This window comes from Gekko japonicus, unplaced genomic scaffold (genome assembly GCF_001447785.1).
Source record: "Gekko japonicus isolate JY-2015 unplaced genomic scaffold, Gekko_japonicus_V1.1 scaffold4445, whole genome shotgun sequence".
NCBI lineage: Eukaryota > Metazoa > Chordata > Lepidosauria > Squamata > Gekkonidae > Gekko > Gekko japonicus.
Genome location: NW_015176106.1, coordinates 51563 through 67565, shown reverse-complemented (window position 1 = coordinate 67565; position 16003 = coordinate 51563). Strand labels below are relative to the sequence as shown.

At 49.6% G+C, this 16003-nt stretch overlaps 1 protein-coding gene across 1 annotated transcript in view; it reads left to right on the top strand.

The window, feature by feature from the left end:
* DYNLL2 (dynein, light chain, LC8-type 2) overlaps positions 1–15351 on the top strand; it is a 16014-nt gene extending 663 nt beyond the window's left edge. The window contains exons 2-3 of the mRNA XM_015426760.1: positions 6230–6368; positions 13722–15351. Of these exons, the coding sequence (XP_015282246.1) occupies positions 6237–6368; positions 13722–13859 (270 nt within the window). The 5' untranslated portion in view covers positions 6230–6236 and the 3' untranslated portion in view covers positions 13860–15351. The remainder of the gene's footprint in view (positions 1–6229; positions 6369–13721) is intronic.
* Positions 15352–16003: the final 652 nt, after the last annotated feature.

Sequence of the window (16003 nt, the reverse complement as noted above, 5' to 3'; positions counted from 1 at the left end):
CCCCCCCCGGTTTGGCTCCGCTCTGCAGCACTGGAGCCCCCCTCCCGGGCCGGCCGAACTGGGGCGCGCTCGGGGCCAAGGTCGCGTCTGAAGGCCGGGAGCAGTGGCGGAGACCTCTCCCGCCGGGATGGAGCTGCCGGTGGGGCTGGGCATGGATCCTTCTAGAGCGGGACGGGGGCGGGGGGGAGGCCCCGGGCAGGCGCCGGCTTCCCAGCCTCCTCGCTGGGAGCAAAAGGTGCAAGGAGAGCGCTGCGTCTTCTTAAGGGCTCGCTGCGGGTAGGAAAGATGCTCTGGACTAAGTGGTAGGGACTTTCCCTCCCCCCCCCCTTTTTTTTTTGCCAAGTGGAAAAGGTCTGTCTAGATGTCGAGATGATGGTCTGGAGCCCTCGCGTGAGTTTCTTGATGGACAGGCAGGCCGGTCGCTGCAGAAAGACAGCTGCTGCTGCCAGAGGTGCTTCTTCCTTCAATGTGGCTGCTAGCCGTGGGCTTTGTGCTACTGCAGGTGGCCATAAGCGGTGGACAGAAATCATCTGTACTGCAAGGACTTGGGAGGGGTGCATCTGCTCCGCAGTGGAACGCTCTCTTTCGGTGCACACCTGTCTTTGAAGGTAGGGCATAGAGAGGAGCTCTTCCCTCTCCAAAGCCTGGGGGCCTTCTCTGTGTCTGCAGGAGAGGGTCTCCAGCACAGCCTGTGACTTCCCTGCCACAGGGGACACATTGACTGAACCATCCTGAGGACCAGGAAGCTGAGGCCTGTAGTGGGGGGGGCACTCTCTTCTACCTGCTCTTGTATTGTGTGCACATGAGAGAATCAGCATGTTAAGCACATTTATACAGTCAAAATAGGCATTTAGCAAAAGGGGCAAGAAAAAGTCATTTCCTCCCTCCCCAACTTCTAGCCTTCACATTGGGTTGATGGAACTGATACATCCCGTGTCTAATTCCCTTGGCATTGTTGTGTTAGTGAGAAGTTGTGGGTGGGGCCCTAATAATTTGCTGGGTAGGGAACCTGGCTCTTTAGCACTGTGTTTTCCCAGGGAGAATGAATTGGTTATGCTTACATGAAGTGCCCAGTACAGTATTGACAGGCAGGCAGTGGCTCTCCAGGGTCTCAGGTGGAGGTCTTCCTCATCACCTGGAGCCACAACCCTCCCCATGGGAAAGACCCTGCTGAGGTGGCACTAAATCTGCTCCCTGCTGCCCCATCTGGTGAGAACTGAGCTGTCGTGGTCACACTGGAGTGTGGCAGAATGTTGCAAACAAGAATGTCATCTGTACAAAAACCAAATGTGTGCGGTGTTGTGTGAACATTACTTATTTTTATCCACACAGCAACTCTGTGACTTAGGTGAGGCTGGAAATGTGTGACTTGCCCAAGGTCACCCAGCGAACTGCAATGGCAGTGTGAGGATTCAGACTTCAGTCTCCCAAATCCTGGTCTGACACTCCGACCTCTGTACCACGCTGATTTATTGTGCTTGGCCAGTGCGGTAGGCTGGTGGTCTCACCTCTTGGGGGACAGAGGGAACAAGGTCTGTCCCAGGACCATCCAGTGAACTGGTGGCAGAGGAAAGCATTGTGGAGTGGACTTTACCTACCCAAAGGGGCGCTGCACTCTCTCTTCCTCCGAATTGGCCCTGGAAAGAGAGGATTTATTTCTGGATCTAGAAGGCGCTAGGCACTCACACACACACACACACACACACACACACACACACACACACACACACACACACACTCTCTCTCTCTCTCTCTCTCTCTCTCTCTCTCTATATATATATATATATATACATACATACATACATACACACACACACACACACACTGAAAATGAATGCCTGGCAGCCCTTAAAATTGCTCATGGGGGTCAGCCTTTAGGTGCAAGGGGGGGAAGCATAATTGTAACCTTGGCCCCTGCTATTATGTAACTGGCTCCTTCCCATCTCTGGGACAGCGGCCTTTAATTGCTGTAACAAAGCGACTTCTTCAGATCCCTTGGGACTTCGCCAAGAGATCGAAGTTGCTTGTGATGGGCAACTTTTCTTTTGGAAGGGGGGGAAAAGCTTTTTCGTACTCATGGCCAATGCTCCCTCTAAGCTGTGGAGTCTTGTGAGCAAAAATTCTACTTTGTGACCTACTGGCATTAAAGTGAGCGATTTGGCTGCTGCATGAATCAGTTTGCTCTGGCCTCCGTCCTGGGTTATGACAAAAATGTGTGAGCCGGAGGCTAAAAAACTGAGCTAGCTCACACTGACTCAGCTTAGAGGGAACACTGGTCATGGCTGGTTGGCCTGTCGGGCTCCAGTGGGCATGGCGGTGGGTTTGGATAAACCCTGCTCGAAGCCCCTAAAGTGAAGACCCTGTTCATGCACACCTTGATAATTCAAGAATACCTGGTGATTCTAAGAAGTAGGGGAAGTGCTCTGAAGTCCACTGACTTGTGGATGAGTGGCAGTGTCCCCGCTAAGCTGAGTTCGTGTGAGCTAGCTCACAGTTTTTTAGCTTCTAGCTCACAGATTTTTTGTCTTCACTCAGGAAGGATGGTTCCAGAGTAAACTAATTTATGCAGTATCCAAGTCGCTCGCTCACAACTTTAATGCCAGTAGCTCACAAAGCAGAATTTTTGCTCACAAGACTCCACGGCTTAGAGGGAGCATTGATGAATGGACCCTTGACCGGATAAGGGTGCCTGTGTACATCCAGGCATCTCTTCCTTTCTGCCTTGCAGCTAGCTACCTACTTGCTCCCATCAGAATTTGCTGGTTTGGGACTTGTGTGGAGAAACCCCAAAGATTCAGATGGGGAAGGAGAGGAGCTGACCTTCCAGGCCCCACCCACCCATCCGGTGATGCTTTAAACTGGCTTGGTCATGGTTTTGTTCCAAAGGATCTTGGGAACTGTAGTTCTGACAGAGGAGTGGGTCTCCTCATGAAGCCCCAGAATGCATTGTGTAGATTGTCTGTGGAATTCCTTGGGGGAGTCATTAGGTTTTGTTGGTTGTTGCTCGGTTCCCTTCTGGGTGAATGGGGTCCCCAGGACTGGGGTTAAAGTAGGGGTGATACCTCTCCAGTACCTGCGAAGTAAGTGTTGTGGATTAGTCCTTGTTGACGTATTGCGTGTGGGGCAGGGTATGCAGGCTGGGCCCAACTAGCCACAGTGCCTTCTTGTAAGAATCCTGGAACTGAAGCTCTGTGAAGCCGCTGGGTGTTCGTTTGATCAGGCTACCAGACCTTTTGTGCTACAAACGCAAGCCAGTCTGAGACTTGCTTTGGTTGGACAACAGTTACTTGGCCCATGGCACTACGGACAGGTTCTGTGAATTGGTGATGTCAAAGGTCTCCAGTTGCAAACTCTCTGAGTGGCCCTCGGCCTCTGATCAGCACAAGAGTGGTGGTGGTGCACATCTAACGTATGGGGCTGTTGTAAGGATTCCAGCATGCATGTACGTGCAGCGCTCTTTGGAAAGGCCATGCAAGCAGATGGTTTGTAAACTGGAAGCTACTAGCTGCAGAACTTGCAAGATTCATTTTACCTGCCGTGGCTTGCATCCCCCCTCACCAGAAAGTGCTGGTCATTGTGACGAGGAGAATTCCCCCTGTTGTCATCTCTGGCCCTGGCACGCAGTTACTGTTAGGGAGGCTGCTGGCTGGGATGATTTTCATTGCCTTAGAAGGGGATGTGCCCAGAGAGATCGTGTGGCTTCTCTGCAGTAGCGGGAGCCATTGATCGGGTCCCTTGCCGCCCTGCAGTCTGTGTGGATGAGGCTGCTGACTGGAGGCAGAGGGAAGCTGATATTCATGTGCAAAAGGCTGTTTATGCCAGCGAACCCTGGTCTATGAACGAGCGCATGCTTGGCCAAGCCGCGGAGGTGGGTGGTGTTCATGTGAGTAAGTGTGGGCCACAAAGCCTTTTGGAACTGCTGTTCTTGGCAAGGGTGGGAGGAATCCTGCACCCAAACGTTGCTTTCGAATCCCTTGGGAAGAGGAGTGGGTGAACTGTCGGTGCTGTGCTTTGGCGGTCTTGTGTTAGGAGATGGGAAGGGATCAATGCTCCCTCTAAGCTGTGGAGTCTTGTGAGCAAAAATTCTGCTTTGTGACCTACTGGCATTAAAGTTGTGAGCCAGCGATTTGGCTACTGCATAAATCAGTTTGCTTTGGAGCCCTCCTTCCTGAGCTGAGACAAAAATGTGTGAGCCGGAGGCTAAAAAACTGTGAGCTAGCTCAAACTAACTCAGCTTAGAGGAAATACTGGAAGGGGTGAATGTTGCTGCTTCAGAGAGACCTTGAAAAGGCCAAGCAGGAGGAGAAAATTTGTAGAATTTGCTGGCGGAAACAACGGCCTGGTTGTGCTACGAATGTGGCAAAAGCATGGCTGGACCACTTCCAAGCAGCAGGTGAAAAACTGCACATTGAAATGTGCTCATGACATGAATTTTTGATATGCATTAGGAAGGCAGTTGGCTAACACCCCCCCCCCCCAAATAGCAACAAAAAAAGCCCTGTATGTGGCTTAAAGGGGTACAGTAGTTCAGGTGGAACACTGCTGCTTGATGGTGTTGAACTGATCATAGTGAGTGGGCCTCATTCTAGTCCATGCTGAATCTGTCGTTTGTGTTACAAGCTGCAAAGTTAGCGACAGTAAGCTGTTCCAGTATTTGAAAACCTGCTTCCTCCATACCCCACCTTTCTTGCCAGAGCTGCTCATGTGGTTCTTCTTTCCTATATTTTATCCTCTCAGTGACCCAGTGAGGAAGTTTAGGCTGTGTGTGACTGGCCCCCGGTCCCCCAGCAAGCTCCCATGGCAGAGTGGGAATTTCAATCTCTGTCTCCCAGATCCTTTTCCAGGGCTCTAACCACTATACAACCCTGGTTGGGAGTGGGATGATCATCTCTGGATTATTTTAACTTGATTGTGATTTCATTGGGGCTGCACACTGAAATGCAACCCACTGAAGCGTCAGGAAGCTGGGCCCTCAGGCATCTCCTGATAATTTTTTTGCAGCTCTGTTCACATGTTACACTGAATGCTTATGCATCCAACCTGTGTTCACTCTACAAGTGAAATTGGGGACCAGCTCCTGGGTGGATGGGAGTGGGGTTTAAAATCACACATTCAACTACACATCCATTGAACATATGGAAATTACTCGATGCACATGTGAAGAAAAATCAGGTATCCACTGTCCACCGATTGTGCATGCAGTAACTTGTACACAGACATTCAGAAGTCTTCCTTCCAAAGGTACTGCTTCTGGCAATGTAGGCTTCCATTGTAAAATGTACATTGGGCTTTTAGCCCAGTGAAGGCCACCAAAACAGAGTATGTACGTATAAAAATATGTGGTTCATAGAATGCTTCTAACCGTAATACATTCATTTAGCTTGTAAGGTACTTCAAGGAATGGCGAGTGCACGCGTGCCAGTATGGTAATAGCTGCTGTGGGGCTGGGAATGAGGCCAAACTTCAACACACACACACCCCGCTGTGAAGCTGGAAAGGAGAGCTTTGTTAGTCTCTCTTAGCCTAGCCTGCCTCACAGGGTGGGTGTGAGGATAAAGGGGGAAGGAGGAAGCCTGTGATGCTCTGACCTCCATGAAGGAAGGGCAGGGAAGAAAGTGGGCTCTGTGTTGGGTGAAAGGTGGGTTGCATGGCTGCCAACTTGGTCTCCCATCCATGTGTTTTCTAGGCTGAGATTTCCTTCCCTTTATAGGAAACAATATTCATTTTTTTCAAGCAATTGTATACGCCTTTTTAACTTGCTAGCCAGCAATCATTCAGGCTCGCTGGCCGTCTTCTTTCTTGTAAGACCTATCGAAATAGGTAGAAGGTCCAGAAAGAAGCAAGACATTTTCTTGCTTGCAGGGTGGTTTGCTTTGGCATTGATGGATGAGGCCGGCAGAAGTTGTAACACACCTTGGTGCTTGGAGAAACCTCTTCCATGACCTTATGTGGTGGCCCACTTGATATATTTCCCAATTCCTGGCCTGCGAATGCTGTAGATAGGTAGGTGGATGCGGTCATGTATCTGGCAGGCCAAGATAAATTACCATTAGACTGTATTAGGTGGGGGATACTTTTGAGCAGCAAATGTGTTTGTAGTTGTCTGCTGTAGTAAACACATGTGGTCTAGTAACTCCTGTGGACTCCTTTTATAAGGCATCTGTAAAGAGAGGGATGGGTGTAGCCCAGTTCGGTGATCTGGCCTTCATCTGGGTCCTTCTTTCCGCAGGTCCATCATGTCTGACAGAAAGGCTGTGATCAAGAATGCGGACATGTCCGAAGACATGCAGCAGGATGCCGTTGACTGTGCCACGCAGGCCATGGAGAAGTACAATATAGAGAAGGACATTGCGGCGTACATTAAAAAGGTACTTTTGGGGTCCCTGTAGTGTGGGATGGATGCACCACAGAAGAGCCCTGCTGGGCCAAAACAAGGGTCCGGCTAGTCCAGCTTGTTGGTTGCCCTCACCTGTTGGCTAGGCTCATTTTATTTTTGTACATCCTGCTTTTGACCCCAACGGGGGCCCAGAGCCTCTTGCAACATTATTCTCCTCTTCCCTACTTTATTCTCACAACAACCTTGTGACGTGTCAGGCAGAGTAATTAACACAGCAGTGGTGCACGACCCAATTAAATAGTGGTTTATTTAGGAACTAACATAATAGGAAAGAGGAGAGACCGAGATAAGTGCCTAACTACATCTCTAGCAGTGAAGATGTAGTGAGTGAAAAACTTCTGAGAAGAAGAGGGGGGATGCCCTAAGGGTAGCTGTCTGGAGACAAACAAGGAATGACACTTAACAAGAGAGAGACGGTGCTCATCTCACTATCCTATCTAATTGTCTTCCGGCTGCCCCGTTTTCTTTGTACACCAGACATTGTCTATTCTAACATGAAGTACATTAGGCTGGGGGTGACTGGCCATGGCAGAGTGGGGGGATTGAAACCTGGGTCTGAATCCTGGTTCAGTGCTCTAACTTCTACACCATCCTGTCTCAATGATTTACTGTACTGTACATGGGGCTGCCCCTGACGCAAATTCGGAAGCAGAATGCTGCAACCAGGCTGTTGATGGGTCTTCCCAGATGGGAACACATCCAGCCTGTGCTGAAGGCACTGCACTGGCTGCCAATAGCATACCGAATTCACTTCAAGGTGCTGGTGCTTACCTTTAAAGCCCTCTATGGCCAGGGTCCGACATACCTGAGGGACTGCCTTTCCCCATATGTATACCCCAGAGAGCACTGAGGTTGGGGTCTCAGAACCGACTGGCCCTACCTGGCCTTAAGGATGCATGGCTCGCCACTACTAGGGCCAGGGCCTTTTCAGTGGCGACTCCACACTGGTGGAATGAGCTCCCGGAGGGGATCAGGGCCCTGTGGGACCTTATGCAGTTCCGCAGGGCTTGCAAGACGGAGCTCTTCCACCAGGCTTTCAACTAGGAGCCGCCCCCACTACTACCAACGAGCTGGCCCATAGTGCTAACATCTGGCTGCTACCACTGTGCTCAGGAAGATCATTGAGTGGCAAACTGTCTGATTGTATCGTATTCCAGCATGCCATTCTATCCATTTAATGTATTAACACGAGCACTTTATGAGGTTCTTGTTTTATTGTTATTGCATTTTAAATTGTTTTTATGTGAATGAATGGTCATTTATAGACCAATTATGTAAGCCGCCCTGAGCCCGCTTGTGGGGAGGGCGGGGTATAAATTAAAATAAAATAAATAAAATTTACGCAAAGGTAATATCCTGGTTCCTTCCTGGAGCCTCTGATTGGAGTGTTTTCTGGTCTTCATTGAAGAGTAGTTTAGCAAGATGCAAAGGGAGGGCTGGCTTGCCGAGCTGGAGAGACCCTTCCCCGTCAGGAAAGGAGGATGTCTCTTAGTGAGTCAGGTCAGTTGGTCTGTGTGTTCGGCTGAATGTTCTATTGATAGCTTGTGATTTGAAAATCTTAATAAAATTTTTGAAAGGATATCTGCGGGGCTTGGTCCTGTCGCGAGTTGGTAGCAGCTCTCGTGGTCTTGAGCTGGACAGTCTTTTCCAGTCCTGGGGATCCTCCGGCTGGCAGTGCCCGGGAGTGGATCTGGGCCCTTACGGCTGCGAGGCACTTGGCATGCTGCCTCTTCCTCCCCAGCCCAGCAGTGCGTGAAGCGGTCCTGTATGGAGCCCGAACCTTGATCCGTCAGTGTTGTCAGAAGAACCCTGCTGGGTGAGACCAGCGGTCCCCTCCTAATCCAGCATCCTTGCTCCGAAAATGGTTAGCCAGATGTGGGGGAGGGTGTGTGTGTGGTCTAGTGGGAAAAAAGCCTCTGCTTGGTGTGCAGAAGGTCCAAGGTTCCATCCCTGGCATCTCCTGTTTAAAAAGATGATCATGTGGTAAGTGATGTGAAAGACTGCCGCCTGAGTTCATGGAGTCGGTGAGTTCAGTAGGAGGCAGCCTCACGTGTCCTGTGTGTGCAGGAGACCCCGGGAAGGGTGTGGAGGTCAGTGCCCCCCCTCTCCCCCTACAGCTGGTCACTGGACCCAGAGGTCCCGTTTTGGCTGCTGTGACTTAGCAGCATCTAGCCGCTCCAGCAACTTGTTAAAAAGTGTGGGTGCACAAACAGATCTTGGCGCTGGCTGGAAGTCCTCTGGCTGTGACTGGTTTGCCTGCCTGCCTGCCACGGAAGAGCTAGGCAAGGGCTTGTGGCTGAATTGGGCTGGGCTGCCAGGCGGTCCCGAGAGAGGAGCAGGGGCGGCATTCAAGGGGCCCGGCCGGTGTGGCTGGAGGACTTTTTTTGGCCCTTGCCCCCCCAACCTGGTGGAACGTGCGCCCGCCCAAGATCGGGGCTCCGTTCCAGTTCTGCAGGAGGGCCTGTAAAGTGGAGCTCTTCCACCAGGCTTTCAGTTGAGGCGCTGGACATTCGGCCATTCCGGCTTCCCCTGTCCAGATCCACTCCCGGGCATTGCCAGCCGGAGGATCCCCAGGACTGGAAAAGAGAGCCAGTTTGGTGTACTGGTTGAGTGTGCGGACTCTAATCTGGGAGAACCGGGTTTGAATCCCCGCTCCTCCACTCGCCCCTGCTGATGTGACCTTGGGTCAGTCACAAGCTCTGGCACAGCTGTCCTTGAAAAAGAGCAGTTTGTGTCAGAGCTCTCTCAGCCCCACCCACCTCACAGGGTGTCTGTTGTGGGGAGGGGAAGGGAAAGGAGTTTGTAAGCCGCTCTGAGACTCCAAGTGAAGGACCATGGGGTATAAATCCAATCTCTCTTCTCTTCTTCTTCTTCATGGCCCCTTCCCAGTGCCCCGCTGCTCTAGATAACGTTACTTGGACACAGGAGCTTTTTATTCACCTGACATGAAGCATGGGTCCTTCCTGTTGTTGTTTCTTGTGCCATAGTTTTATCACTTTCATTGTTTTATGAATCTTATGTGTTGTAAGCCGCCCTGAGCCCACTTGTGGGATAGGGTGTGGTATGAATTGAATAAATAAAACAGTGGCTGTGCTGAAGTTCTGCAGGGGATGCGGGTGGTCAGTGCCTGAGTGAGTGCTCCTCTGGATCTCCTCATACACTGCTGTGCACTTAGATTCGTCATGAAAATGCAGTGGAATGAAGTGGAAGTTACCAAAGAGTGCCCAAGGAGAACAGACAGGAGGGGAGGATGAGTGGGCGTGGCCGGAAGCTGCAGAGCTGAGGACAGCCTAACTGATAGGAATTCTTCAGCCAGATTTTTGGGCTCCAAGCATCTGGTCATCACTGTCTTGGTTCTAGTCCTCCGGAAGAAGTGACAGTCTCTCCCCCCCCCCCCTTGGGTTGGCTCAGATCCTCTTCCGTGCTAACAGTGTTCCTCGCAGGCAAGAGCTTTAATGGCAATAGGATTTCTAGGTCAGAATAGCGCTGAGGTTGCTAGCTTCCACCTTCATCATCCTCCGTTCTCATTTCTACAGGGCGGGGGCACGGCGCATCCGAGAGCAGAGCTGTACAGAAACTCATTTAGTGTGGGGTGTGCGTGTTGATAAATGCTTCTGAGCACATTGCTAACTGCAGCTTCAACAATTAAGACAAACACTAACAATAAAATACCAGGGGCTACAAGGCCTGTAACAGAGGGTCTGCAACGGAAGAAAAGGCTGCTGATGGCTCTTGGTCAGGATGGTTTAAAAGAACCTCCACCCTGTTCAGTGGACCTGTGAATGCCAGTTATGGGGAGTAAGGCTGTTGGGGGCCTTGTGTGCTTCCCAGGGCAGTGTCCCTCAGAGTGGGGTCTATGGGAGGGTCAACGCATCCTCTGTAGTTTCTCATTCCATCTTGGCAACAAGAAAACGTCACCTCCTCCGCATCCGAGGAGGAGAATCTGGGTTTCCCCCCAAGGGGGAAGGAATTGGCTTCTCTCGATTGTGCACATTCACCTTAATCTTCCAGTGCAAAGGATTTCACTGTAAAGGGAGCTGCCGCTCTGCCTCCATAGGCAATAAAAGCCAGTGTTGGTTTTCTGTTGAATACTGGAGGTTCCCATATGGTGATGCTGGTGCACCTCTGGATATTTTTTCCAGGCTCCTTGCCACTCTCTTCAGTTAGCCTCTGGCTAACAATGATAAGAAATGGTCTTGGGCAGTGTTCCCTCTAAGCTGAGTGAGCTAGGCTCACAGGTTTTTTAGCCTCTGGTTCACACATTTTTATCTTAGCTCAGGAAGGATGGCTCCAGAGCAAACTGATTTACGCAGCAACCAAATCGCTTGCTCTCAACTTTAATGCCAGTAGCTCACAAAGTAGAATTCTTGCTCACAAGTCTCCACAGCTTAGAGGGAACATTGGTCTTGGGTGCAAAGTCCCTTTCGATCAAGGGGTGAGAGATCGAAATCTGGTTCAAGGCCATAGGACTGGTAGCCCAATAAAATTAGCTACCTTTGGAGATTTGACCCTGCTGGTCATGCACAAACATTGTTCTTAAACTTGCTTTCAGGTGTAGCTGATAAGAGTTTTCTCCGTACTTGGAGGGTGCTAGGAAACCAAGGCCTCCATGGGGTGTAGGCGGCGGGCACAAAGGGGGTGTGCAGTGGTTAGGAGGGAGAAGGCTTTGGGAATCCACAAGAATTTCTGCAGAAAATTGGGGGTACCCCGGTTGCTGGAGTTGAGGATCTGTGTTCTGGAGGCATTTGGTTGACAGCTGCAGGAACTAGGATGGTGGACTAGATGTTTTTTGCTCTGATCCAGCAGAGTTCTTATTAGCGTTGATAGTTTGGAATAGAATGTCCAGGTTCAGGCGCAGGGTATTTGAGTACCACATGTGAGGCCACAGACAACTGTGAGTGCTGCAGTTTGTGGGTTTTGAAAGCCACCTTTTCTGGCTCTGGCTAGTAATGGGATGCTGGATTAGATGGACCTTTGGTCCAATCAGAACATGATTTCTCAAAAGCACTAGATAAACGGCAGCAATGCATACTTATTTACTTAATTCATACCCTGCCATTCTCCTCACTGGGGACCCAAAATGTCTTGCATCCTCCTTTCCTTCCACCTGTTTATCTTAACAACACCCCTATGAGGTAGGTATGTGGCTGGCCTACTGTCACCCAGCGAGCTTCTGAGGCATAGTAGGAGTTCAGACCTGGGTCTCACAGATTCTAGTCTGACATTCAGACACCCTGGCCGTCAGTAGAATCTGAAAATCAGCAAAAAGGGAAAGTGAGAGGTCATTGTAAAAGCCATACCAATCAAAAGCAGGATAAAATGCCTTCCCTTTACCTGAAAGATGTCAAACAGCATCAGCACGACATGGATATTTGGGAACATAAATCTTTTTTTTTTCTTCCCCAAATGGTGTATTCAGTGCAACTAGGTAACTGAGTTCTGAAGTGCAAACTGTTGGCAGGTAAAGGAAGCCTGTAGAAATGTGTGATGCTCTTGATTTATCTTAACTTCCTCACTTGTAGAAAAATGCAGTGCTCCTCAGTTCAAAAGAGGACCATGGTGCACTTAAGCCAACCCACTCCCTTCAGTCTCCTGCATCTCCAGTTCAAAGGTAGCAGGTGATGGGAAAGACCTTCCTCTGCCTGAGACCTGGAGAGCTCCTGCCACTCAGTGTTGGTGAGGCTGACCTTGATGGACCGATGGTCTGACTCGGCACAAGGCAGCTTCATGTGACATTGACTGCCTGGAGATGCCAGGAACTGAGCCTGGAGGTGGCGCATGCAAAGGTGGTGCTGTTAATTTAACCAATCCCAAGCAGAGAAGGAGAATCTCGCAGAGGTTACATACTTCTGCAGCTCTGGTTTTGAAGACCCAAAAGTTGGAGCAAACCATTGGCTCATAAAAGTATGTGGGGGGAACAGGCCTGAATTTGCCGTTCCTTCATTAGCACCTGTGCTCAAACACCCCCTGTGCTGCTCTTCCAGCACCTTCTAGCATCACTTCCACTAGGCATCTGCATGCACACACACACACACGGGCCTGCTGCAGACCTACCTAGGGGTGCCTTTGCCAAGTGAGGCTGACCCCCCCCCCTTTGAAATCAAGCCTTGTACTTAATATCCTGCCTCTCCACAGGCTTCTGAGTCCGTGAACAATTTTTATTTATTCATTAGGAGCTGTTATACTCTGCCTTGAATACCAGTCTCGGTAGATGGGCACTTTACAAAGCTGTAAAAACAGCTGCTAGTAAAACAAAGATGCCTTTTCAGACCAGACAATGCAAGACCATGAGCTAAAACTGCCCGCCTAGACACAGGCCTCTCAGTTCACTGGGCTTGGTTTAGTGTCCATGAAACCAGGCTGTGAAGCTGACTTCCTGGTCAAATTTGGTCTTAGCCATAGTTCCACATGATGTCTGAATGGTGCCTGCCTGGCGTGTTCCTGTGGTGCCGCCATGCCAGGCTACAGAGCAGGGGCATAGAGAGCGTTTCTTGAGACAGCCACAAGCTGAGCTGAATCCTTGTGTTGCAGACTGACAGTAGGCACAGTGGTTTTACATTATGTCTGAGCCAAGCCAAGTGAGTGTAAAAGTGTGGAATTTGCTGCCAGACGATGTGGTGATGGCCAGAGGCATAGATGGCTTTGGGAGGGGATTAGGCAAATTCATGGAGGGAGAAGCCTATCAGTGGCTACTAGCCATGTGGATGAAAGGGAACTGTTGTTGGCTGTCCAGAGGAACTGGTTGGCCACTATGAGACGGGATGCTGGACTAGATGGACCAGTGGTCTGATCCAGCAAGGCTCTTCTGGGGGTTTTATGTTCATTAGTGACCTAAAAACGTAATAGCACAAAAAGCAGCTTAACCAAAGGAGCATTGGGTGCGCAGGCAGGATGAGAACCAAATGAGAAGATCTAGTTAACTTGGTACCGCCTTAGAGGTCCCTAACATGTCACTGGCTTTGTTCATATGAATGCAGTCTTGGACTTGCCCCTGAGTTGTGGCCCCTCTCCAAGGATGTGGAGCTAGGTGGTCTGATCCAGCAGGGTGGTCTGACCAGCAGGGTCCTTGAGGGGAGCTGTATATTTTTTTTAGTAGTAATGCCGGGTGTAAGAGGGAGCCCTTGGGGCGTGTGTGATGTCGTGACAGAGTACCATAGCTATGGTGGCTACAGGGTAGTTCCCTGAGAATACCAGTGGTTGGCAGCTAACTGAACAGAAAAGAGTCCAGGAATGGAGTAGCGGCTTTAGACTAAACTTGATACGTTGTGTGTTAGTAAAACTTAAATTTTCTTTCCTCCCTCCCCCTCCCATCTGTTTTCTTCAGGAATTTGACAAGAAATACAACCCCACTTGGCACTGCATCGTGGGCAGGAATTTCGGCAGCTACGTAACGCACGAGACAAAGCACTTCATCTATTTCTACTTGGGCCAGGTCGCAATCCTCCTCTTCAAGTCGGGGTAGGAGGCAGGTGGCGGTGAAGGGACACGGCGAGCGAGGGACCCGGACTGTGGTGTTCTGAAGGCAGGGAGTGCGCAGGCTTCCTCTACCATGGCTGTGCCGCTGCATGGACTGTATACTATATTTAATGTGTATATGTTGCAGTAATACACCTAAATTCTCTTTTGGTTGCCTGGGAGATGAAAGGCAGCATCGTTTTTTTCTAAAAAAAAAATAATTTCTTGGGTTACTGCTCTTTTTTCTTTTTTGTTCCTTTGCACTAGGGAAAACTGTAAATGCTTCAACAATGGCCTTTAAGTGGGGGGGAAAGAAATAAACTTTAATTCCACAAAGTCATCTCTTGGTGGTGTTAATGTTTCTCAAAGCCAAGCTTAAGCAGACCAAAAAAAGTTCTTGTGAGGGGCTGAACTGGACTGAGGCATCCACCAACGGTTTCTTTTGTTGAGCCACTGACGACTGTGTGACGTTCCTGCTGTCCGTAGTGAAAAGGGATGGTGGGTGGGGAGGGGCTCCCGGCCTGAATTGGCTTTGCAACACACGGTATTGCCTCCAGCGCAAATCTGGAACAAAGCTCGTATTTAATCCTAATGTTCAGGCTTCAAAGTAGATTAGTCCTGGCCGCAGACAAATCCTTACACCCCCATCCATACCCCACACTAGGGGCATCTGGCCAAGGTCCTGAGGCCCATGATGCCCATGCCCATGTGGGGCAGCTGCTGTTGGCCTCTTTCTCTCTCCATCCCTGATTGAGTCAACGTTGCCTTATTGCAGCTTACTTCCGACAACTGTTGTGTGGGAAGATCTGTCAAAAATTGGTGGCTTGATGTTGTGTAGGTGCATCGTGGGTTTTTTTTGTGTGGTTTTTTTTGGAGGGGGGGAGGCAATTGTTTGGTAGAGGCCAATTCAAAATCTCCCTCTTCCCTCCCCCCCACCCTAACAGAAGCCTGCAGAAGCAGATAAAGCCAGTAGCAAAACTTCCATTGCAGCAGAAAACATGCCTGCTTCTGAAGCCGAGGAACCGTCGTCTCCTGCAGGCTTCATTGGTGTCATCCCTGATGTGTAGTTGAAACTCTGTTCTATTGCTAAGATGTCCAATTGGCTGTCTCTATTGTTTTTTCTTTGTGCGTTCATCCTTGAAATACATATTGCAGTGATAGCTTTAGCAAAATTTGGGTGCTTTTGCTGTCAGGAGCCTATACATTAAAATTGGGTAGATTTTCCCCCCCTAAACTTGGGTGTTAGAGGAGCAGTGAAGAAAAACTTATCTGCAAGTTAGTACCGACTCCAGGACACAGATATGAAAATTGTCTCCATCTGTGCTTGTATATCATTCCTTGGGGGGGGGGGGGTGACAATTTTCATTTGGCTGTGAAACCAGGGAAGACCCAAGCTGTCAATCTCTGATGAACAGAAGTTCTCCTTGTGTCTGTGCAAAATCCGAAGTATGCCTCATACTTTGTACAAAATCTCAGTCAAACCACCTTGTTAAAAAAAATAATAAAACTAGAGATTGATGTAGCTGTTGTATTTCATGTTGACTTCAGTCTCCCACCTCACGAGGGGGTGTCAGGAAAGGTGAGGTGCCTCAGATCTCAACTAGGGCTCTCCCCACTTACATTCTAAGGAATTCTACCTGATCTGAAAAAGGAGAATGTTTTGTCTTTCCTTTCTCTTTCCGTGCATGAGTCTAACTTGTGAATATGTTCACACTTCATGGAGCGTGCAAAAATTTGAGAAATTCCCTTATCTGCAGTTGCTCAAAATAAATCTTATTTTTCAAGAACATTAAAAGAACTGACACATTTAAGAATGGCTTCCAGTTTCCTTTTTTTCATGTTCGGGAGGAGTATGCAGTGGGCTTGCTTTTATGGGTGGGAAATGTTTTCATGGCTTCTTGAGGTGACGTTTGCTTCCTTGTAGGGTGGAAGTGGTGACAGATCTTGATAGAGTTTGGCTGCCCCCTCACCCCAGTCACTTGAAACGGACACGTTTCCGTGGCCTGGAAGTGCTTCATTCTGACCCTACCCTCTCTTCCGCCCCCCCCCCCCTTCAAAAACAGACTGATATCTGAAAACAGCCGCCCAGAGGAACAGAAGCCAAGGGAATGGATGATTTGCTTTTCACGTCCTCCTGGTGTTAAGGGAAAA